The sequence below is a fragment of the Boleophthalmus pectinirostris genome, unplaced genomic scaffold, assembly GCF_026225935.1.
Source record: "Boleophthalmus pectinirostris isolate CB_2022bp ecotype Guang Dong unplaced genomic scaffold, ASM2622593v1 HiC_scaffold_22, whole genome shotgun sequence".
NCBI classification, from domain to species: Eukaryota; Metazoa; Chordata; class Actinopteri; order Gobiiformes; family Gobiidae; genus Boleophthalmus; species Boleophthalmus pectinirostris.
In genome coordinates, this window is record NW_026571190.1 from 39543444 (window position 1) to 39568443 (window position 25000).

The following is a 25000-nucleotide window of genomic DNA, read 5'->3' on the forward strand; positions in this document are numbered from 1 at the left end:
TTCATGATATAGAGCCATTCAAGATACTCAGAGAGCTTTACACTTCATTATTCGTTCACTCAACACTCAGTGATGGTGGTACTATAGTAGCCACAACTGCCCTGGGGCAGACTGGCGGAAGCGAGGCTGCCAATCTGCGCCATCGGCCCCTCCCACCAACACCATCACTCATACACACCACTTTCATAGAATCAGAATCAGAATTTATTTGTCATTTCAGTATAAAAAAAATACACAGAAATGAAATACTGCACTGAGGTCCAGGTCAGCAGCAGCATAGATAATAATGAGAAGAAATAGTTAAAATATTGTATGTCAGATACAGCCTTAAAAAAATAAAAAATAAATAAAACAGCCCCCACCCGCCCTCGTTTTCTAAAGTCCTTTCCAAGTCAGTGCTGACCTGATTAAAACATGCAGGTTTCACATCGCCCACAATCAAGTGACCTTTGTAAGATTTAAACATGCTTTGACATTGTTGTCAAATTTGTTTTTGCTATTTGAGCAACCCCAACCATTTTTTTAAATGTATATATACTGTCAATCAGACAAAAATCTACATTTCTCTCCAGTTGACAAAATACATTTTTATTTTGAAAGGTTTAGAAGCTCATAAAATAATACAATGGAAAAGTAAGTGTGTGTGTGTGTGTGAGTATATGTGTGAGTGTGTGTGTGACCAGATGTGAAACCTGAATGACACCACTGTCATTCTTGTTCCACGCCCAAGGACACACATTTATAAGCAAACAAAAACAAATACAAACAAAAGAGTGCATCCTATGGCGATGGTACAAAACGTCTTGAAGTGCTCCCTGTGGAACCTCTTGAGCCTTTTATACTGCCATGACATCCAGGAGATGGGGGCGCTAAGGAAGTCCGGCTTGGGCGCGGGCATGTAAAAGTGCCCGTGTCCCCACGGAAGTACTGGGACTGGTGGAGCGGGCCTCCGTGCTGGGACTGGTGGAGCGGGCCTCCGTGCTGGGGCTGGTGGAGCGGGCCTCCGTGCTGGGACTGGTGGAGCAGGCCTCGGCCTTGTTGGGTAAGAGAACCTGTGTCCCCATGGCAGAGCTGTGGCTGCTGGAGCAGAGCTCCATCCTGCCGTGGGCCCAGAGGAAGAAGAGGAAGATAAGCTTTGCTCTCTTGATCCAGATGAAGAACACATCCCAGACAGTTTTGACAGACAGTTTTTCCTGAAACTCGAAAAGGACACTTTGGATTTTTTGGACTCCATGGTGGCACTGTGATACAAGCAAGATGAGCTAGTCTCCAGAATGTGTCATAACAGTTTGGTGACACACTTATAAACTCTGAGTGACGTCCGACTGCACGATAAAGAAGAGATCAAAGCAGTACAGAAGATGAGATGGAATGAAAAGCTTTGGATATGGAAGGACCATGCCTGTCTCTGATTGGTTAATGACCAGTTCTATCGCTATGGGCAACCTTTGCTAGAAGACAGGAGAGAGATTCCAAAAGTTGTTTATATTTAAAATATATCACTCATTTTATTTCACAAATAAATGGAAAATTACACATCTTTGTCTGCATAATTGCACATCCCTTGCTGTTTTAATTTGAAAGGTTTCTTTTACTAAAAATATACAAACCCCATGGAAATGCAGGAAGTGACGTGTCTCTGTGCCCTGGACCTGACATGAGCTGTTTCCATGACTGACACCAGGAAAGTCATGGGGCCAATACAAGTTTTTTGGTTTTGAGGCAATAAGGATATTTTTTATTTACTTACAGACTTGATATTTTCCTCTTTCATAGTTAAGACCCTAAATTAAGCATTTTTTATGTCCAGAAAGTTGTTTATACATGTTTGCTGTGTTTTTCTGGTCCTGTAGCTTTTATTACAGCCACATGCCACAACTGCAGCATTCAGATTGTGAAATAACAGGTTGTACTGAAAAAACAGTGGTCCCTTATTTATCGCGGGGGTTATGTTCTAAAAATAACCCACAACAGGCGAAATCCACAAATTAGTTAGCTTTATTTTTTACAATTATTCTATCTGTTTTAAGGCTGTAAAACCCCTCACCACACACTTTATACACTTTTGTCAGACAGAACAGTTAACCCTTTTTACATCCTTCTTAAAACTCATCACTGCTGTGGTCCTTATGTTATTTTCCTTCTTCTTTATGTAACAAACCGAAGATTCATTTATTCCGTAATGCGATACAGTTGCGCAACTTCTACCTTCCTTCAGCGTGTCCAGAAGTCCAACTTTTTGTGCGACGGTTTGCATCTTCCTCTGCCTTTTGGGTGTGACCACAGGAGCTTTTGTTTCGCCAACATTGTGGGTTTTGTCGGGGAGAAAACTTCCAAAAATACAGCACTTTAGAATCTGCTAGAGATCCAACATTTATGTAAATTTGGCAGATGAACGCATTCTGTACTGTACAGGAGACACGGCACGGCAGGAGATTGATTGACAATGGTCTACAGCCCCTTAACCAATCAGGACGCAGGGGGGAGGAACACAATGCACGTTCATATGCTTTAAAAAGAACATTCAAAATTGCACAAAAAAACGAAAGGTGAGCCGCGATATAGTGAGAAACAACTGCATAACACTTCATTAGGGGGAGTTTTAATAGCAAAATTAAGAAAAAAAATCCAGGCGAGGACAAATGTACTAAAATACTCTCAGGTCCTGAAGGGTTTTCTGTAGTGATGAGCGAATGGAGCCTCGTGAAGCACTGACACCTCAGTCGCAATATTGTCTCAAATGGTTGGACGTGTCTGAGGCCTCGGAGAAACACTGACCTCTAGTGGACAAATTTAACCATTGGCACAATGCAGGTGTCTCAGCATCGATGAAGTATTGTTAGTGTAAGACAATACTTGTGTGCAGAGCAAACACTGTACCTAACAACAACAATAATAATGATGATGATATTGTTAGGTGTGTTCTATCAAAAATGACTAGACTCAATCAATTTAAATTACAAAAATGTATTCCCCTGACAATACAATTCTAATACAGAGCTCTGGGTCAGATCGTTGTCCCTAACTGCCTACACAGCTACAGAGGGCTTACATCATTGTAAATCACCACCAAGTCTGTGACTTGTATGTGACTCCAGTGTGAACATTAAACGGCCCAAAAGTGTCCCACATGTGACACTGGAGACACAACGACGTCAACCGCAGCGAGCGTCTCTGTTACGGAAGTTGTCCAAACATGGACGCAGCATCGAGCACCTGGAGATTTTAAAGTTCCTCTCGTACCGGAGCCAGAACATGAACAACTTACTTGTTTTAAGGAGGAGATTGAGAAGGAGAAGGACGAGGTTTTTGGCCGTGGTGTTTTGTGGGACAGCGGCAGCGACGTCTGTTGAAAGGAACATGTGGATGTGGAGACGGAGCCAAGAGTGGTGAGTGGTGATGTGCTTTGCTTCAGTGACACGGAGTTCATTAAATAAAGGAAAAAACACAATTTTGGGTCTGTTTGACCCACTAGGAGAGCGGGAGGGTTAAAAGCACTTAAGGTTTTATTTCCAAGGCAACAGATTGCTCTGGACTTTGTGTATAAGAACACCGAGTTTGGAAGGTGCCGTTCACAGGCTCAAACTCAACAAATGCATTTACAGAGGCATATTTCAACAGAATTATCATGAATATAGGGTAAAATCACCGAAATTTAATGAAATACAAACACAAAATACAAAGTTAGCATTTTTTAAACAATCACAACTCAACCTCACAAGACAAAACATCAAGCATACAAACTCATAGAATTGCTGGTTGCCTTATAGAAAATGCCTTTATGTTTACAATGCATAACTTAGTCTTCATCCAGCTGTATTTAACTTCTTATTGAGATCGTTTTGTAAACCTGATACATCAATAAATTCAAGAAAACGACAATAGTAAAAGTATAATCCTTTCAACAGTTAAAGGCCCTGTACGAGACTTTTTTCATATATTTGGGCAAAACGTGTCAGTACAGATAAATTATACAAGCAGCTCTTGAGGTCAAAGTAAGTCCGCTTTGTGCTGTCTTCTACTCTAATCTAATTAGAAAGTGTTTCATAATCCGAGAATGAGGAAGTGCACTGTTAGCATGCTAGTTATTATTAGCTTTACCGTGACTGCAAAAAACACCGCTCTGGTCTCTAAATGTTGTGAAAAGTACTTATAATGATCGGAATGCATAAAGGTAATGTTTTTAAAAACTAGTACAGTGCCTTTAACAGTGAGACTCCCTGATCCTATCCTCCCTGACCAATACACTGATGTTGATGGTAAAAAGTTTGATCAATGTTAGTTACTAAGGTTGCATTTGTAGTGCAAAAATATATAATTACATTACAAATGCAGGGTTTATTTAGTGTCGGTAGCAACTGGTGCTGAAAATGATGTGTATCGGTCTATTGGTCCAATGATGGTTGAGGGGAGAGCTGAGAGGACTTTGAGTTGGAGTTATTTGTCAGCTTTTGTGCCTTGGACAGCTCCCTTTTTCCTCAGCTCATCGAGCTCGGCCTTGGTCTTTTCTTCCATCTCTCGGATGTCAGCCATGGTCATGCCGTGCCAGTCGTCCAGGGAGACTATGAGTCTAAAAGACTCAAAGACTCAAAGACTAAAAGTCTAAAAGACTATGAGACTATGAGACTCTAAGACTCTAAGTCTTTGAGTCTTTGAGCCTTTGAGTCTTTAAAAGACTAAAAGACTATAAGACTAAGACCGGCACAACGCGCAACACAACACACTACTGACAGCTGCAACTGATACATATAACACATATATGAAAAAGAAGAAATGTCGTGGAACTGGAAGAGCCATGGTTTGCCTTTTCTGCCTGGATACAGCTTTCAGGATGTAACGGTAAAACATTTTAAAACTAGCTAACGTTACATAAGAAGAAAAAAGTTTAGCGTTAGTAATTTATTTAGAAATTTCTAGAGCATGGCGTGGATTTGCTTAAAAATCGTTTAAATATACGAAACCAGCGAGAATTTCAGCAAAGTGTATTTTGTGTGCATTCCTTCATCTGCATTTGTTAACACTAGTTATTTAACCTTGATGTTAGCTGGAGTTTAGATAAGCTTTTAGGTGAACTTTTTATTTTTTTGTCTTCTTATGCATTTGTCAGGTAAGCTCACCATTATATCATGCAAAGTGTCTTTTAGGTCACTCACAAAACTGATGAATTCTTAACTTACATTTAACGTAAAATTCATTTGCCCACATTTTGCTCAAACAGCTTTATACCCTTTTTTTTTTTTTTTTTTTAAATATTGCACTTTTATTTTCTATTTCAGGATCAGAGCTTTCATTTATCTTCAATGGGATTTGTTTATTTATGTGACCAGCTTTATGAAGTCAAACTTTATAAATGATAACAGTTACTGTGACATGCAGCCAAATAAAAAAATAGAGCTACGTTTGGGAGAATTGATTAGTCACTTCTGCTTCTAAAATGGTCACAATTAAACTTTGTATTTAGCTTTTAGAATTATATTGTGTGACCAGAATATTTACCATTTTTGCTGCTTTGTCATCCATTGTTTGTCTCTTAACACAGAAGACAGCTTTCCACCGGCCACAGACACTGGGATATAAGAATGGCTATGCTCTGCCCCGCCGGCCCACCATAGGCATTGGACAGAGCCCCCTCCTGTCTGCTCAGCTCAGACTACAGGAGCTCAACCAGCTGCCCCTACAAGAACATGAGGCCTCCTATGATGCCTATGACATCAGCCAGTGCGAGGACTTTATCCCTGCCTATGTGGTACTGGACAAGAAGGTACAGGACACCTACAGTACTAGGGCTGGTCAATTGTTAATAATTGTTTTTCCTACACTGTAAATCCTCTCCTTATTCTTCTTCCAGGTGCTGCGTTTCTATGCGTACTTCACGGAGGACGTCTTGTACTCCCCAGAGGAGCACTACCGGGTTCGCTCTGTGGTCATTTACTACTTCCTGGAGGATGACACCATGTGCGTCATCGAGCCGACAGTGGAGAATTCAGGGATACCACAGGGTAAACGCATCAAGCGCCAGCGCCTGCCCAAGAATGAGTTTGGAGAGTATTACACCTGGACTGATCTGAATGTAGCTATGGACATGGAAGTGTATGGAGTCAAATACCACATCGTGGACTGTGACGCTTTTACTAAGGTACAGTGTATACATATGAAAGAAGAAATTATTTATAATTTATCATTATAAGGTTGAGTGACGCAACAGCATATACGTCCCATATTACAATGTATTCAGGTTTTTAAAGCTACCTCATTTTGATGCTTTCTGTGGCAAAACCCTGCAAATAAATTATATTTTAGACTGCAGTCAAATTAACTTAACCTGAAGACATTGCTGGACATTTTCCTCGACAGGAGTTCCTGGCCAGTGAAGGCATCATTCTAAATGTGCCGGAGCCCATGCCCTCAGACCCATATATCACAGACCGCACCAAACCCGTGCCCAGCTTCACCACTCCCTCCGAATATGACCGGGTCAAGCAGTTCCTCACCATGGACCGCAAGGTAACGGATACACCCAGGAGCCCAGGAGAAGGGTGCACAGGCCAGGGGAATAACTTTTACTTAAGCTGCAACATATATAATGACAATGTGACTACATTATGAAATAATCATATATATCAAACAATGCAATAACAGCAGAACAGGTACATAAAATAAAAAATATTAATTGTCAACAGGAATACTTTGAACACACACTTCCCCACCCTGCCACTACATAGTCTCCTACTCGACATGTAGCAAAAGCTCCCCTCTCTCTCCTGGCAGGTGCTGCGTTTCTCTGGGCTGTGGGACGACTCTGAGTCTCTGTTTGGAGACACGCGCCCGGTCACCATTCACTACTACCTGGTGGATGACACTGTGGAGGTCAGAGAGGTGCATGAGCCCAACAGCGGACGAGACCCTTTTCCCATCCTCATGAGGAGACAGCGGTTGCCCAAGAAGAGCAAAGCACACATAAGTAATGTGCTCTTACGTCCTAGATAGAACATTCTCATGATTAAGAATTGTTTCTGAAGGATATGGCTTCACAAGCTTGTTATATTATTCTTAGGTGTAATTAGCTATTCAGAATATTCTTTTGATTGGTCAAAAGTCCTAAAATGGCACAGATATCAGGAAAGTGAATATTATCAGTTCTTTCTGTGTTTAGACTTTTTGCAATCTTGGACATAGTTATTGAATATGCAGCCCTAATGAATATCTTTGTCCTCTGTGCAGGTAACTTCCCCACCTGTGTCCTGGAGGTGTCCAAAGATGAGGTAGAAGAATACTACTCTCCACAGGACTTCCAGCTGGGTCAGAAGATAAGCATGCTAGGGAGACACTTCCTCTTGTGTGACTGTGATGACTTCACAAAACAGTACTATCAGAGGCACTATCCTGACATGGAGCTTAGGCCAGTGGAACCCACCCGCCAGGAACCACAGCCAGCAGACAAGAAGAAGGTACACAACTACAACAACACTGCAAGTTAAGGCTTTTCTTAGAGGTGTTATTATAATAGTAATTGTGGATCAGAGTAAAAGTAAAAACCAATACAAACAAAACAAAAATAACAATTTACATGAATGTTGTAATTGTGGATTCATCAAAATTACAATTATTATGAATAGAATAGATATCCAAAATGTTTACTTCAAATATGAGGACAGAGATAGAGGAGTGGTTCTCAAACCATGGAGCTCCTCAGTGGCAGGTTCAGACCAAACTGACTGAGCGTGACTCAAATGAGGAAGCAAATAGTTATGATAATTAGATAAGATGAGACATTGAAAAAAAAATTTAACAAATGTATTATTTATGACTTTTATTTCTTCCACAAGTGAACAACAACTACTTCTATTGCTACTGCTGCTGAGTTGATTTGCACTGTTAAACGAATCAAAGAACATTAAAGCTACAATTAGCCAGCAGTTTTTAATCACACACACGTATTAATCATGTTTTGAGTTTTCACACCATCTTCACTGTAAAAGTATTAATAGTTTAAAACACTGCCGTTTTCCCTGACTGTGCTGTACTGTATTGTGCACATGTTACAGCTGCAGGTGCCACCATACAACGGCTTTGGAACCCTGGAGGACTCTTTGCAGAATTGCCTGAGCCTGGTCCCAACGCCTCCCAAAAAGAACGTGATTAAACAACTGGAGAATCACAACAAAATACTGCGTTACCGAGCCAAACTGGTGAGACAGACTGGGCCATTGTACTTATCTGAATAATATTTAGACTCCAGCTTCAAAAATATATTTTTACAGTGGAGAAGTATTTTTAACTTGAGTAAAAATGATAGCCACTCTTTCTATTGTGTGCAAGTTATTTGCCCAACAGTTTTATCTTGACAATTCGAAATTATTTGAACATTTCTGTTTCTTGCACCACTCCTTCAGACATGATTTTAATGTTTTCCAATTTTTGTACCAGATTTTGTGCAATGTTTTGTCCCTCCAGTTACATTAATTGCATTACATTACACTTCAAAATGTATATCATATTTTACGAAGTTACTGCACTAACTAATATAATCAAATAATAATCAGCAATAAACATAAGGTAGTTTTTAACAATGCTGTTTGAATGAATTTAGGAATCCCCGATTGAAGCAGATGAAGACCGCACATTTGTCCTGTCCTACTACCTGGCCAACGACATGATCAGCATCTATGAAAAGTCCTCCCGGAACAGTGGGTTCATCGGAGGGAAGTTCCTGGAAAAGATGCGCATCCCCAAACCTGACTCATCCACCGAGAGCCCACAATTCTACTCCCCGACAGACTTCGCTATCGGCGCCACAGTGGAGGGTAAACTGGATTATACACCTGAGCACTGACATCTTAAAACTCCATAGAGTTGTGTGGCAGAATGCCTTGTTATTTTATATGAAAAATTATTGATTTTTGCATAGAAAATAGAATCGACCATATTTGATTTTTGTTTTCCAGTGTTCGGCCATCGCTTTGTGCTGACCGATGCTGACCGCTACGTGTTAACCTATCTGGAGTCCATCCAGAGCCAGGTCCCTACAGAGACCTTGGACTCTTTAAGGAGGCGGTTTGGACTCGGCACAGACACCACAGAGAAACACGGTAGGCCTAAGTAAAAAATATTCACCGCAAAAAAAAATAATATCATATCAATATAACATTTTTATCCCCAGTTTCCTTTTTTTCTAATGTGTGAAAGAAGGAACCAATTAATTCTGTACAAGTACTATACAGAATTTTATTCTGTCATGAGAAAAAATGACAACATAAAAAAGTAAAAAGTGTCAGATATTCTACTGCCTGAAAATTGTGCCTGAAACCAGTAAAATGAATCATGTTGTCAAAATTGCCCAATAAGAATAACATGTTTTCACTTTTTCCTTCTTGTTTGTCTGTAGGTGAAGATGCTGTGGTTGAACCCTCATCTCTGAATTAATCTCTGTTAAAATGTCTGTGGAGAAAATGAGACTGCTAATATCAGTAAATCTTTTTAGACCAAAATATTGATTGATGATCTACTTTAAGTAATTATGTTTTCTGCTTGTTTTTGAACATTTTTTAACATTCCAACAAAAATAATTTACTGTTCTTCAGATTTACCTTTTTGTCAATGGCTCATCACTTGTACAACTCTGCCCTCTACAGGCAGCCAATGAAATGCCACCATAAGAAATCACTCAAGAGATTTCTAAGTTGCATTGAAGGCTGGGTCCAGAAAAGTAAAATTTGAATTAAAGCCGCACGCGGCGATGGTAGCCCTCGCCCTCTGAGAAGATTGATAGAGTTCACGTTTATTAACCCTCCCGCTCTCCTAGTGGGTCAAACAGACCCAAAATTGTGTTTTTTCCTTTATTTAACAGTTTTCACCTACTTCAGAGCAGAATAGTGACGTTTGTGTCTTGTTGATAACGTGTAGGTGGATGAATGCGCTTTGGCTGTTCACACTGAAGTCGCATGTGAAAAGATCAGATATGTATCGGTTTCAGGAGCACATATCCAAGTGTCCTGGGTCACATTTGAAAAAAAATTTGATCTGTGTCGTTCAGACTGTCATTAAAAGATCAGATACAGGTCACATAGAAGCCAAAAAATCGGATTTGGGTCACTTCAGGCTGCAGTCTGAACGCAGCCTTAGTGTGTATCTGTCACTTGTTTTTGTTTTTTTCTGTTAATAGAAAATATAATTAAAATATTTTGGTAGAAAATCAGCTGAGGGCCAGATTAAAGGTCTTGGAGGGCCGGATCTGGCCCCCGGGCCGCATGTTTGACACCTGTGATTTAGTCATTTCTGGTGATTTTAATGTACGTGTGGATAATGTGTGTGACAAAAAATAAGAAAGAGCTCAGTGCTGTCGTTGAAACTTTTGGTCTGACTCATGACAAAGGTCCAACAGCAGAGGGCGCACTCTGGACCTGCTCATAACAACTGTCCACCAGCAGAGGGCGCACTCTGGACCTGCTCATAACAACTGTCCACCAGCAGAGGGCGCACTCTGGACCTGCTCATAACAACTGTCCACCAGCAGAGGGCGCACTCTGGACCTGCTCATAACAACTGTCCACCAGCAGAGGGCGCACTCTGGACCTGCTCATGACAACTGTCCACCAGCAGAGGGCGCACTCTGGACCTGCTCATGACAACACCAGCAGAGGGCGCACTCTGTCCACCAGCAGAGGCGCACTCTGCTCTCATAACAACTGTCCACCAGCAGAGGGCGCACTCTGGACCTGCTCATGACAAAGACCCACCAGCAGAGGGCGCACTCTGGACCTGCTCATGACAACTGTCCACCAGCACTGGACCTGCTCAGACACCAGCAGAGGGCGCACTCTGGACTGCTCTGTCCACCAGCAGAGGGCGCACTCTGGACCTGCTCATGACAAACCACCAGCAGAGGGCGCACTCTGGACCTGCTCATGACAAAGGGTGTAAATATTTCAATTGTCAGTGTGGCTGATGTTGCTCTTTCTGGTCATTTCTGTGTCATCTTTGACGCGTCTGTTATTCCCAAACCACCGGCTGCTCCTGCAGGAGTTCAGAAGAGACACAGTAACACAGGTGCACTGCTCGAGGAAATGATACACTCTGAAATTTCCTCATGATGTCAATTATTTGTTGACCTATGAGAACAATGAGAACACATTAAGAGTGTTCTCATTGTTGTACAGCCACAGTTTGGGTGGAACATGAGAGAGGAACTTTTCAGGCATTATTGGAAATTACAATCAACATTCAAATGACACAAATCAGTTATCCAATACGGTGATACTGTGATTTGTTTCAGTGTAAATGGAGCCTAAGTGTAATGAGTTTGTCACGACCTCATATCTCTGTCATTCTATTTATTTTTTTATCTATTTATTTTGGGCAAGTAAAGATTTACATTCTTATACAATGGAACATATGGAACATGGTGACCCAAATTGATTTTTTTGGCCCTTATGTGACCTGTATCTGATCTTTTAACAGATCCGATTTTTTCAAATGTGACCCAGGACACTTGGATATGTGCTCCTAAAACCGGTACGAGAGGAACTTTAAAATCTCCAGATTCTCGATGCTGCGTCCATGTTTGGACAACTTCCGTAAACACAGAGACGCTCGCTGCGGTTGACGTCGTCGTGTCTCCAGTGTCACATGTGGGACACTTTCGGGCCGTTTAATGTTCACACTGGAGTCACATACAAGTCACATTTAATTGGAAATGTGAACGACCTCGAAAAAACATCGGATTTCACACAAAAATCTGAATTGAGCGTTAAGCCCTGCAGTCTGAACGTAGCTTTAGAGATCGTTACCAGTCTGGATTCGACCTGTTACCCACTGGATTTCCAAAGTCCGTCCTCAACGGTTTCTAAAGTCCGTCCTCAACAGTTTACTTTCACCACTCGCTCACATAGTTAATGCATCACTTCAATCTGGAACATTCCCAAGAGCTTTGAAAACTGCGCTCATTCAGCCTCTCCTAAAGAAGAGAAGTCTTGATGCCACAGGACTGAAATTTTCTAACACAACTGGCAAAGTCCTTGAAAACTCTTTTTGCCGTGGGCTTGTATCCATTATCCTTTAATACATAATGTTCTGTAGTATTCTGGGCAGCAGCATCATTTGTGCTTTATTACTAAACCACACAGTGATCATTTACCAGACTTCAGGGTATATGAGGTCAACTGTAAAATGACCAGAGGCATTAACAGTTTGTCAGAGGTGAGACCAAGCCGTTGTTTGCAAGTCTCAAGTAAGTCTTGAGTCGCTGACCCGTAAGTCCAAGTCAAGTCCAAGTCGTCTGCTTTGAGCTTCAAGTCATTTCAAGTCTTTAAACCAAAGTTCCAAATATAATATACCTTATATAAATAACAGAAAGAATTTAGATTTAAAAGTGCTTCTCGAGTCTTCTCAGGTCACAGGCCTCAAGTCCAAGTCGAATCCCAAGTCTCAGCCCTATAAACTTGACACATGAAATAACAGACAGAAAATTCTGATTCTTTGATATTTAACTCTTTATTGGACCATTCAACAAATGTAAAAAAATAAAAAATAATAATAATAATAATTTTGACCATTTTATAAATAAAAAATGTATCCCAACATGTTTATTTTAGGATCAAACAAAATTTATGCATTTAGAACTCAGAGAAACTTTTCTGAACATTTCCTTTTATGTTTTTAAATGTCTGAACAGGACATTTTGGTTTTAATGCTTGATTTTACATCAACCTGAAGATGGAAATGAGCCACGCTGGTTTTAATCTTGAAATATTTACATTTTTAATGTTCATTAATATGTGCTGTCTCTTTACAAATAAAGAAATAAGGAAACAGTTTCTGTCCTTGTTCAAGCTCAGATGTTCATCACATTTCCCAATGTACACGAGTGTGAAATGATTATAAATAATTGTTAAAAATAAATGAGTGAATCCTCTGAATCAGTAAAATATAGATTTAGTTATTTTGTGCGTGAAAACTGAAGAGATGGGACAGTTACACCAAATAAACCATTGGACCTTTCATTTATAAACAAGTCACGTAAAGATCAAAATTCCACCATTATGCAATAATAATAATAATAATAATAATAATAATAATTGAACACATTTTTAAGGTGACATTTTAGTTATGAAATACTAAAAATTGTGTGGTGTTAAATTTTTGAATTGAATTGCATCATTAAATTGCATGAATTCTGCAGATTGCATCATAAAATAGATTATAGTGATGGACGAGGAACAGAATCACAAATACCCGCTGTATCAAATTTTATACATACAAATTTAATATGATTTTTCTACAAAATGATGTAAAAATATGAAGATTTCGTAGATTAAACTAAGAAAGTAAATGTTCATATTGAAGATTCACTAACAATAACAATATTTAGGGAATTTTTTCACTAACCTTTTAAAAATTGACAAAGTTGTTCGTCCAAAAACAGAGAAAGTCACATCTACCAAACTGTCTCCTCAGAGCCTGTTATTTACTGAAAACCATGGACAGTCCACTAGGGGGCAGCAGACAAGTGTTTAATTATATGTAAAAGGTTTTTCAGGAAGAATATTGATATGTGGGTGAGCAGAAGTCTCAGAATGTCGTGTATCAAATATCATACAAATGGTTTTAAACGTTTAGTCCATTTTATCGCAGTATCAGCAGAAACTGACACACAAGACTAGAACCTCTCCACACTTCACTGAAACATTTTAATATAGAAGTCGCACCTGAGAATAAGTCACAGGAAACACCAAAACCGTGAAAAAAAGTGCGACTTATAGTCCGAAAAATACAGTAACAATAACAGTTCCTCTGAAATGTGGCTATACCAGTTTGTCAAAGCCTGATCCCGTCACATTTCAGAAGCTCAGAGTCCGGGTCTGGTCAGGACCTGGACTGGAGACACTGGGAAACTCAGGAGCCACAGGAGGACGGTGGAGTGACTCAATAACAAAATGTAAAACGCTTCAGGGATCTTGAAAGCTGGAATATAAGTGTAATAAAATCCACTGAACACCAGATCTGGTAGTTAGATTACCGGGTTATCTGACTACTCCAGTGAACTCATTTTTATTATAAATGTATCTGCACTGAGGAAGTTCTCGTACCAACTCACCACCGCAGACACCAGTGTTGAAATATTGGTGACCAAACAGGAAGTGAGGGTGACTTCACTAAACCTGATTCATGTTTCCCAGCCCGGGTCTGTCTGAGCTCAGAGAATTTTAGTCTGGATTTAGTCCCTGACAGGACTTGGGGCCATCGTAGGGCCTGTCTCTTTTGCAGCGATGAGTGTGACGAGTGTATGTCTGGATTCTTAAGTCTATTTTTAAACTATTTTTAAACCATTTATTATTATGTGTTTTATTGCATGTTACCCTTTTCCTGCTGTTCTTGAATTGCGCGTTGCAACACTGGAATTTCCCCACTGTGGGGGAATTGCGCGTTGCAACACTGGAATTTCCCCACTGTGGGACTAATAAAGGCATGTCTTATCTTATTCAGGTCGCCCCCTGCAGGACCGGCAGTGTCGAGGCTCTGGGACGTGCATGTTTGTTTGTCGCCTGTTGGGGGCGACACTGAGTCGACGGGCGACGCACGAAAACGCCCGTGTAATAAATTATTTTATTGAGTTTAGTGACAGTTCAACCCAAATAAAACAAAAATAAATACGAAACAGAAACAAGTCATGAGGATTATTATTTTTTATTTCTATTTATTTACTTATTTATTTATTTTTAAACAGTTCAGTTGAATTAAGAAAGTGCCAAGTGCCTGTTTTTTATTTTATTTTTATTTAGATGTGTTTTATTTAATCTTTATTTAATCAGGACAGAAAAACCACCAGGTCTGGACCAAGACCAAACCAGGACAACACTAGGTCTGAACCAGTCTAAACCAGCCTAAACTAGTCTAAACCAGTCTAAACTAGTCTAAACCGGTCTAAACCCGGCTAAACTAGTCTAAAAGAGTCTGGACCAAGACTAAACCATGACCAGATCTGAACCAATTTAACTGATAAAAAATGACAAATCCAAATTGTTTGCACCAAATCACTGAAACATCACCCCAGGACTAAACCAGGACTAAACCAGGACTAAACCATTGAAAATAAATACTTCACCATATAAATATTATAATTTATCATGTTTGTAAAACTGTAGAAAATAGAAATGTATAAAAGTTTAACAGTCGCTCTCACAGAACAAACGGGATCAGGGCTTTTCTGTTGCGGGGATAATCTGGAAACTTCTCCAGGTAAAATCTGAAACACAAACACAGCGGGATTCAAGAGGATTTTTATTTCTAAGGAGCTTTAAATATTCACACACAAAATTTGCAATATTTACATCACCATGTTTCATTTTATTGGTTTGAAAATATTCACTAAACAAGTCTAAAGCGGTATAAACTGGTTTAAACCGGTCTAAACCAGTCTAAAGCCATCTAAACCAGTCTAAACTGGTCTAAAGCGGTCTAAACCAATCTAAAGCCGTCTAAACCGGTCTAAAGCAGTCTAAAGTAGTCTAAACCAGTTTAAAGCTGTCTAAAGCAGTCTAAACCGGTCTAAACTAAACCGGACTAAAGTGGTCTAAACCAGTCAAAAGCAATCTAAACAGGTCTAAACCAGTCTAAACCGGTCTAAACTAGTCTAAACCAGTCTAAACCGGTCTAAACCAGTCTAAACCAGTCTAAAGCAGTGCAGCACCTGTGGTGTCCGAGGGCCCGGGGTCCGATGGAGCAGAGCGTGAAGAAGGAGAAGCTGAACGCGGCGAGATTCCAAACCGCCAAAGCAAAACCGAACCACTCCAGGATCTCAGCCAGAAAGTTCGCCCCCGAGACCAGCTCAAAGAGACCGCCTACAAAGACACAGAGGTCTGGACCAGGACTGAACCAGGACTGGACCAGGCCAGGACCAGGACTGGACCAGAACTGGACCAGGACTAAACCAGGTCTGAACCAGGTCTGACCCAGGACTAGAACAGGACCAGGTCTACAGCACCCAGAGTTGGACAGTTATTAAATTAATGAGGGAGAAAAAGGAGCCACAGTTTGGTTCTGGACAAAGACTTTTGTTCTGGACTCATTCTGCCCATTCACCCAGAGAAAGAAAAGAGGAGAAAGGAGAGAAAGAGAGCACATTCTTCTCTCGGGGACAGACGGAGGACAGAAACACAAACCACAGTTCAACCTTTTCCTGGTTTAGACCTGGTTTAGGCCTGGTTTAGTCCTGGGTCAGTTAGTCCTGGTTCAGTTCTGGTTCAGTTCTGGTTTAGTCCTGGTTTAGTCCTGGTTTAGTCTTGATTTAGTCCTGGTTTAGTGCTGGTTCAGTCCTGGTTCAGTCCTGTTTAGTCCAGGTTTAGTCTTGATTTAGTCCTGGTTTAGTCCTGGTTCAGTCCTGGTTTAGTCTGGTTTCTGGTTTAGTCTTGGTTCAGTCCTGGTTTAGTCCTGGTTTAGTCCTGGTTAGTCCTGGTTTAGTCCTGGTTCAGTCCTGGTTTAGTCCTGGTTTCCTCCTCGTTTAGTCCTGGTTCAGTCCTGGTTCAGTCTTGGTTCAGTCTTGGTTCAGTTTAGGTTCAGTTTAGGTTCAGTTTAGGTTCAGTTTAGGTTCAGTCCTGGTTCAGTCCTGGTTTAGTCCTGGTTCAGTCTTGGTTCAGTCCTGGTTCAGTCCTGGTTTAGTCCTGGTTTCCTCCTCGTTTAGTCTTGGTTCAGTCCTGGTTCAGTCTTGGTTCAGTCTTGGTTCAGTCTTGGTTCAGTTTAGGTTCAGTCCTGGTTCAGTCCTGGTTTAGTCCTGGTTCAGTCCTGGTTTAGTCCTGGTTTCCTCCTCGTTTAGTCCTGGTTCAGTCCTGGTCAGTCTTGGTTCAGTCTTGGTTCAGTTTAGGTTCAGTTTAGGTTCAGTTTAGGTTCAGTCTGGTTAGGTCAGTCCTGGTTCAGTCCTGGTTCAGTCTGGTTTGGTTCAGTCCTGGTTCAGTCTGGTTTAGTCTTGGTTCAGTCCTGGTTCAGTCCTGGTTTAGTCCTGGTTTAGTCCTGGTTCAGTCCTGGTTTAGTCCTGGTTTCCTCCTCGTTTAGTCCTGGTTCAGTCCTGGTTCAGTCTTGGTTCAGTCTTGGTTCAGTTTAGGTTCAGTTTAGGTTCAGTTTAGGTTCAGTCCTGGTTCAGTCCTGGTTCAGTCCTGGTTCAGTCCTGGTTCAGTCCTGGTTCCTGGTTCAGTCTGGTTCAGTCCTGGTTTAGTCCTGGTTCAGTCCTGGTTCAGTCTGTTCAGTCCTGGTTCAGTCTGGTTCAGTCCTGGTTCAGTCCTGGTTCAGTCTTGGTTCAGTCTTGGTTCAGTTTAGGTTCAGTTTAGGTTCAGTTTAGGTTCAGTTTAGGTTCAGTCCTGGTTCAGTCCTGGTTTAGTCCTGGTTCAGTCCTGGTTCAGTCCTGGTTCAGTCCTGGTTCAGTCCTGGTTCAGTCCTGGTTCAGTCCTGGTTCAGTCCTGGTTTAGTCCTGGTTCAGTCCTGACCTCGGGGGATCTTGTAGACCGTCTCTCCTGGTTTCCTCAGGTTCCTCAGGATGTTGTCGCTGTGAATGTTCAAGATCATCCCCAAGACGAAGAGACTCAGACCTGCACAACACAAGAACATCAGACCAGGACTGAACCAGGACTAAACCAGGACTAAACCAGGCTAAACCAGGACTAAACCACTAAACCAGGACTAAACCAGGACTAAACCAGAACTAAACCAGGACTAAACCAGACTAAACCTAAACCAGGACTAAACCAGACTAAACCAGGACTAAACCAGGACTAAACCAGAACTAAACCAGGACTAAACCAGGACTAAACCAGAACTAAACCAGGACTAAACCAGAAAGACTAACCAGGACTAAACCAGGAACTAAACTAAACAGACTAAACCAGAACCACTAAACCAGAACTAAACCAGAACTAAACCAGGACTAAACCAGGACTAAACCAGAACTAAACCAGGACTAAACCAAGACTAAACCAGGATTGAACCAGGACTGAACCAGGACTAAACCAGGACTAAACCAGAACTAAACCAGAACTAAACCAGGACAAAACCAGGACTAACCAGGAAACCAGAACTAAACCAGACTAAACCAGGACTAAACCAGGACTAAACCAGGCTAAACCAGGAACTGAACCAGGACTAAACAGGACTAAACCAGACTAACCAGAACTAAACCCAGAACTAAACCAGACGACTAAACCAAGACTAAACCAGGACTAAACCAGAAACAGGATGAACCAGGACCAGGACTAAACCAGGACTAAACCAGGACTAAACCAGACCACTAAACCAGGACCAAGACTAAACCAGGATTGAACCAGGACTAAACAGGACTGAACCTGGACTAAACCAGGACTAAACCAGACTAAACCAGAACCAGAACTAAACCAGGACAAAACCAAGACTAAACCAGGATTGAACCAGGACTGAACCAGGACTAAACCAGACTAACCAGACTAAACCAGACTAAACTAAAACCAGGACTAAACCAGGACAAAACCAAGACTAAACCAGGATTGAACCAGGACTGAACCAGGACTATACCAGGACTAAACCAGGACTAAACCAGGACTAAACCAGGACTGAACCAGGTCTGAACCAGAACTAAACCAGGACTAAACCAAGACTAAACCAGGACTAAACCAGGACTAAACCAGGACTAAACCTGGACTGAACCTGGACTAAACCAGGACTAAACCGGGACTAAACTGGGACTGAACCAGGACTAAACCGGGACTAAACCAGACTGAACCAGGACTGAACCAGGTCTAAGAGACTCAGACCAGCAGCCGAACACAAGAAGATCAGACCAGGACAAAACCAGATTTCGACTTCTATTTCCAATATTTAATTTAAACTTTATTTCAAATATCAACAATCAAAAACAGTTTCTGAGCGTATTTTCATTTTTATATTTTATTCTCTGTGGTTTATTTGCCGCAGACGTTCTTCTGTTTTGTGCTCCGAGTGTGAACTCAGTGTGAACTGAACAAAGGAGAGTTTATCTCCGATCTGCAACATGATTCTTCCATGGACCTCAACAATATCCTCTATTCACAATTATGTCCAGGGTTTTCTATTTCACTCACAACATTTCAAAACTTTTCCGTGACTTTTTCATGATCTAAAGTGAATTTTCCATGACTTTACAGCTAAAAATGAAATCTTAATCCTTTCCACTCCCATTATTTAAACAAAAGGCGTTTGGAAAGAATCATAATAACCTAAAAGCCAATTTAAACTAGATACGCTGTATCTCCATGATGAATAAAAGTTTACTCCTAGACTCAACCAGGACTGGGGGAAAGAACTGAACCAGGACTGACTCAGGACCCTAACACAGTAATGGAATATGGACTAGGCTGGTTCTAAAACAGGGCTGGAGCAGGTATGAAACCGGGTCTAAACCAGGACTAAAGCAGAGACTGGACCAGTGACTGAGCAGAGACTACACTCGGGCCGAACCAGGACTGAACCAGGACTGAACCAGGACTGGAGCAGGACTGGAGCAGCCACTGAACCTGGTCTCAACTAGGACTAGAGCAGAGACTAGACTAGAGCTTGGCATCATTAAGAAGTTGCCGATATGATACATATCTCGACACAATGCACTTTCAGTTTGATACGATATATTTCAAGTCTTCGTCCGATTCCAGGTCCAACACATGCGGCTGAACGCGCTGTATCTCCATGATGAATAAAAGTTTATTCCTGCCACTATCAGGGTCACGTCTGTCTCCCCCTCCCTCCCTGAGACGGCGGAGGAAGGGCGGCTCACTCAGAGTCTACGTCACTTACGTAACTCTTTTCACATTGTATCTTCTGCACATAAACAAGCACAATTTGGGTTTTGGAACATCCATTACACAATAGTTCTGAAATCTTACTGATTTCTTGGAGGCGTCACAGACCAGGAACTATGAAAGTCCGACTATTGCTCCTCCCCCCGCCCGTCCTGAGAAAGCACAGGCTCCGCCCTCCAAACGTGACGTAGGCTCTGAGTGAGCCGCCCTTCCTCCGCCATCTCAGGGAGGGAGGGGGAGACAGACGTGACCCTGATAGTGGCAGGAATAAACTTTTATTCATCATGGAGATACAGCGCGTTCAGCCGCATGTGTTGGACCCGGAATCAGACGAGGACTTTGAGGAGCACGAAGCTCAAGCACCGCGTCCACATCAGCTGAACATTACTGATTGGTAAAGTTTGAATAAACACTAGCAGATAAACTTATTATATCGTGTATGAAGCATTTTCTGCTACGTCAAACGGGTCACAGGTGTATCTGCTGTGTCATTGTTGTAGCAGCTTCAGTTCTTTGTCACGTGGGAGAGTGGCAGAAATACGCTGCAAAATAATCAATAAATCAATTAATCGTACGATAACTTTTAACGAGCTCGATAACTTTTCCAGCCACGATAAATTCTATTTGCAGCTTGTTTGTTTTCCTCGCTCTCTCTCTCTCAAAGAGACTGAATGTTAGAAGCTTCTGTCGCTCTGACTCGTCTCGTTTAACAAGTGGAATGACGCTTGAACCAACGTGTGCTGTGTTTATCATCAGAGCGGATGCGCGCGTCGTCTGCACAGCCGTCTCAGGTGCACCTTTAAGAAAAACACACAGACAGTGTGGTGCGCTAGCAACACAAGCTAGTGCTTGTCAGAGTGATAAAACTGTTCATCTCTGTTCATCGCCAAAACAAGTCACGATGCCGAATCAACACTGGTGAGCGGGACACGTCTCAACAGTCACGTGTGTCAAATGCAGCGAAACACAAATGACAAGAAGAAATGTCTCAAACCCCAACAGCCGATATAAACCCAAACCTGAGCGACAGAACTTGCCTAGCGCCTCGTAGAACCCGGAGAACCCGAGGCGCTAGGCAAGACTAAAATCACTTTTAAGGACAATTTTGTTACAGATTTAATAATCCATTTTATTTATTGCTTTGGTTGTGTTTGGTTCAACAGTGGTTTATTCAAGTACATTTAGTGTTGGGGAGTAACAGATTACATGTACCAGGATTACGTAATCAGAGTACAAATTATGAGTAACTGTATTCAGTTACAGTTACTGTTTCAGTGAGTGGTAATTGGATTACAGTTACTTTGTTGAAATAAATGGATTACACAGCGGTATTTTTCTGTTTTCACATTTTGGGATATTCCGTTTTTTTTGTTTTGTTTTGTTTGGTAATTCCACTTATTGCCGGACACTAAACCAGGTCCAAACCAGGTCTAAAACCAGGTCTAAAACCAGGTCTAAACCAGGACTAAACCAGGACTAAACCAGGAATAAAGCAGGACTAAAGCAGGACTAAAACCTGGTCTAAACCAGGATTTAACAGGACTAAATCCTGCTGCGTGGAATAATATTTTTAATATAATAAAGTAAAGTCTGGACTTTTTATTTTCTTTTATCAGACAAAACATCTTATGTGAAGATTTCCTCGTCTTTGTTTCTCTACAGCAAATCAAGTAATCCAAAGTATTCAGATTACATTACTCACTTTAAGTAATTTAATGGATTACGTTACAAACTACATTTTGGAGTATGTAATCTGTAATTTGTAAGGGAAAACATTTTAAAAGTCACCTTCCCAACACTGGGTACATTTTTGTGAACAAGTCCTCGCTGTGAGTCAGACACATTAGACTCGTCCTGTGTTAAGTCTGTTTTGATTTAGACCTGTTGTTTTTGATTGTCTTGCAGTTCCTGGTTAAATGTTCTTTAGAAAGTAAAGTTTATTGATCACTGAGAGGATGTATTTGCATTTTTATTCCATGGTCATTATATTAGTTGAAATTGGTCTCAAAATGTCAATATTATCGTTTATCACAATAAATTCTTGGTCAATTAATCGTCCAGCAAAATTTGTTATCGTTACAGGTCTAGCTGCAGTTTGTTAAAAAAAACGCAGAATCAATCTAAAAACCACTTCGGCGACAAACACAAGGCCCACACATCACTGTTACAAGGTAGAAAACTCTGAAAAGTAGATTTTTACACGAGATGGGCCCTTTCAACTACAGAGTTCCTTTGTTTTAGCCCCGGTTCATTTCTCATGTTTGATCTTTCATCTCAAATGTAGATGACAGATTTGTGTTACAGACGGACGGGCCCCAACAGGCCGAGTAATTACAGTCACACCCTCCGTCATCCCGGCGCGTCCCACAAGAAAGAAAGGATAAAAAAAAGATAAAAAAAAGAAAAGGTTTTGTGTTCAGTGAGAGTTAAAGGTGCTGGAGTTGGTTCTTGGTTATTTTAGTTAAATGTCATGGTCTTTAGGTCTTTAGTTTCCATTTTATTTTAGCATTCTGTAACTGCATTTACACTTCTGCTTTAGTCCTGACTTAGTGCTGCTTAATCCTGATTATTCTAGACTTGATTTGTGATTTCTGTCTCCTTTTTATTTCTATTGGTGTTTTTCAGACGGCATCTTCACACTGATGGGAGAAGCCAACATGAATATTGTTTAAATGCAGTTTTTTGTTCTTGGGACTCGTTACACATTTTCAAGCCGGTTCCCGCAACTAACCTCAAACCGACTGACGTGTTCACGCCAAAAATTTGAGCGTTCAGAAACTTGGTTCGTTTACTTGGTTCTGTCGCCGACAGAAACCAAGTAAAACAGTGATGAGACAGTCGACATGAGCGAGTTCCTCCAGGTCACACGCAGTAAAACAAACAAACAAAGAAAATGTGTGTGTGGAACATGGAGGAGAAATCAAGTGACAAGAAGATTGTGCAGCGTCAGTGGAAGAGACACAGAGGATCAAATATTGTGTATTTTTATTAAGGGGGGTGCTGTGGGCCCCCCAAAATCTCAAATTTGGTTGCCGCTCAAATTTTTTTTTTCAATATTTCAGGTTCATCATCTATTTACTCCAAGCTGGTATTTACAAACTAACTGTTGAACCTGAATATTTGACAGAATAATCATTTCTGACAACAATCTCACACTTGTCTGAGCTTTCATGTGGATGCTGTAGAGTCCCAAATATGGTCACAGAAACTACGTCATTATGGCACTATTCTGATTAGTTTAAAGTAATAAAAACATCTCATCATTCAGCTTCTTAGCTCTATTTTTTATGAAGTTCTGGTTTCTCAAACATGCTTATAAATTAAGGCTTCAGAAAAAGTGAACATGGCCCCAAAATTTCAACGGGCCAAAACTCAGGAACGACTCAAGGGATTGAGCTAAATTTTAAATTCCTTCATTTGGTAATTTTAGAAATGTTTTAAATTTTTTTCAGCCAAATCTGAGATGGCTCATAGGGAGGGCGGCTGATGTCATACAGACCCACCTTATATTTAGAAGTTTATAAAACATTTTACACTTTCTGTCCCAGTTTGACTAATTTTATTTTATTACAATTATTATAAATATATAAATAAAATATATAAATAAAATAATAATAAAACACCTTTACTTCACTGAAATCACGTTTAAAGTATCAGAAAAATGTGTTTTGTTGTATGTATAAACTGTGTCAAAATTTTGGACAGAATTTTTTATCTTTTCTTCACAAACTTCCTCTCAGTTGGTGTAAAACTTTACTTAAATCAAAACGATCCAACACATTGACCACCGTTCTGTTTGTTTGAGATAAACCGTCACCGGACTCCCTCTAAATCAAAGTCAAACTACCTGCGCCGGTCCTCAGGCTGGAGACCCAGTCCTGGTCCAGATCCTGGTCCGGGTCTTTGGCGGAGCAGTGCAGGAGGGCGTGGCTCTGAAGGAAGCCGTTGAGAGAACAGAAAAGTGCGGCGTACGCGATGATCCTCGGGCAGAGGGGGTGCCCTCCTCGGATCAGGAGCGGGTACACGACAGACCTGAAGGAACACGGGAATAAAACGAATAAAAACAGATAAAATAAACCAGGGATCTAAACCTTTTTTTTCTGAGTTACATTTACAAAACAAAAATGACAGTGAGCTACTACCGTATTTTTCGTACTATAAAGCTACGTTCAGACTGCAGGACTTAACGCTCAATTCCAATTTTTTTGTGAAATCTGATGTTTTTTCGAGGTCGTTCACATTTCCAATTAAATGCGACTTGTATGTGACTCCAGTGTGAACATTAAACGGCCCAAAAGTGTCCCACATGTGACACTGGAGACACGACGACGTCAACCGCAGCGAGCGTCTCTGTGTTTACAGAAGTTGTCCAAACATGGACGCAGCATCGAGCACCTGGAGATTTTAAAGTTCCTCTCGTACCGGAGCCAGAACATGAACAACTTACTTGTTTTAAGGAGGAGATTGAGAAGGAGAAGGACGAGGTTTTTGGTCGTGGTGTTTTGTGGGACAGAACGTTAAAAGGAACGTGTGGATGTGGAGACGGAGCCAAGAGTGGTGAGTGGTGATGTGCTTCACTTCAGTGACACAGAGTTCATTAACAATTTTCGCCTGCTTCAGCGCAGAATAGTGACGTTTGTGTCTTGTTGATAACGTGTAGGTGGATGAATGCACTTTGGCCGTTCAGACTGAAGTCACATGTCAAAAGATCAGATATGTATCAGTTTCAGGAGCACATATCCAAGTGTCCTGGGTCACATTTGAAAAAATTGGATCTGTGTGGTTCAGACTGACATTAAAAGATCAGATACAGGAACATAGGGGCCAAAAAATCGGATTTGGGTCACTTCAGGCTGCAGTCTGAACGTAGCTTAGGTTTTTTCATGGTTTGGGTGTTTCCTGTGACTTATATATTAAACCAGGAGTGTCAAACTCATTTTGGTCCGGGGGCTGTATCCAACCGACTTTGATCCCAAAGGGGCCGGATCAGAAAACTCATGTCATATAGGCGAGTTTCATTGTTGACAAAAGCGCGCGTTGCATGCTGGGAATTATTTTGGTCGGCGGCAAAAAAAAACTAATTGAACATGACGGACGGAGCGAGAAAACATGTAAAGGGTATTGATCCCGGTTATTTATCCACTCTAACGGCAGAGGACCCAAGACCATTTGACCAGAAATTGGTCATAAGCATCGACGGACGACAAATCACC

The 25000-nt window shown here is 41.1% G+C and overlaps 2 protein-coding genes across 2 annotated transcripts in view; one reads left to right on the plus strand and one right to left on the minus strand.

Annotated features, from left to right (window-relative positions):
* Positions 1-4733: 4733 nt before the first annotated feature.
* On the plus strand, positions 4734-9423 carry LOC110157800 (EF-hand domain-containing protein 1-like). The gene is made up of 10 exons (XM_055158511.1): positions 4734-4839; positions 5540-5761; positions 5849-6136; positions 6355-6504; positions 6769-6961; positions 7222-7448; positions 8046-8189; positions 8591-8804; positions 8946-9089; positions 9386-9423. Exons 1-10 carry the CDS (start codon positions 4774-4776, stop codon positions 9421-9423), a joined length of 1686 nt encoding a protein of 561 aa, XP_055014486.1. The 5' UTR covers positions 4734-4773.
* A 5654-nt stretch (positions 9424-15077) lies between these two features.
* LOC110153623 (3-oxo-5-alpha-steroid 4-dehydrogenase 2-like) overlaps positions 15078-25000 on the minus strand; it is a 16877-nt gene continuing 6954 nt past the window's right edge. Inside the window, exons 2-5 of the mRNA XM_055158512.1 lie at positions 23635-23819; positions 17472-17573; positions 15686-15836; positions 15078-15241 (exon numbers count right to left, since the gene is read on the minus strand). Of these exons, the coding sequence (XP_055014487.1) occupies positions 15175-15241; positions 15686-15836; positions 17472-17573; positions 23635-23819 (505 nt within the window). The 3' untranslated portion in view covers positions 15078-15174. The remainder of the gene's footprint in view (positions 15242-15685; positions 15837-17471; positions 17574-23634; positions 23820-25000) is intronic.

What these genes read in the sequence shown, in the direction of transcription:
- LOC110157800 (XM_055158511.1), top strand. Translation starts at nt 4,774, where the DNA reads ATGTCGTGGAACTGGAAGAGCCATGGTTTGCCTTTTCTGCCTGGATAC. An exon ending in ACAGCTTTCAGGATGTAACG is followed by an intron (nt 4,840 to 5,539) that starts GTAAAACATTTT and finishes CTCTTAACACAG; the next exon opens with AAGACAGCTTTCCACCGGCC. An exon ending in AGACACCACAGAGAAACACG is followed by an intron (nt 9,090 to 9,385) that starts GTAGGCCTAAGT and finishes GTTTGTCTGTAG; the next exon opens with GTGAAGATGCTGTGGTTGAA.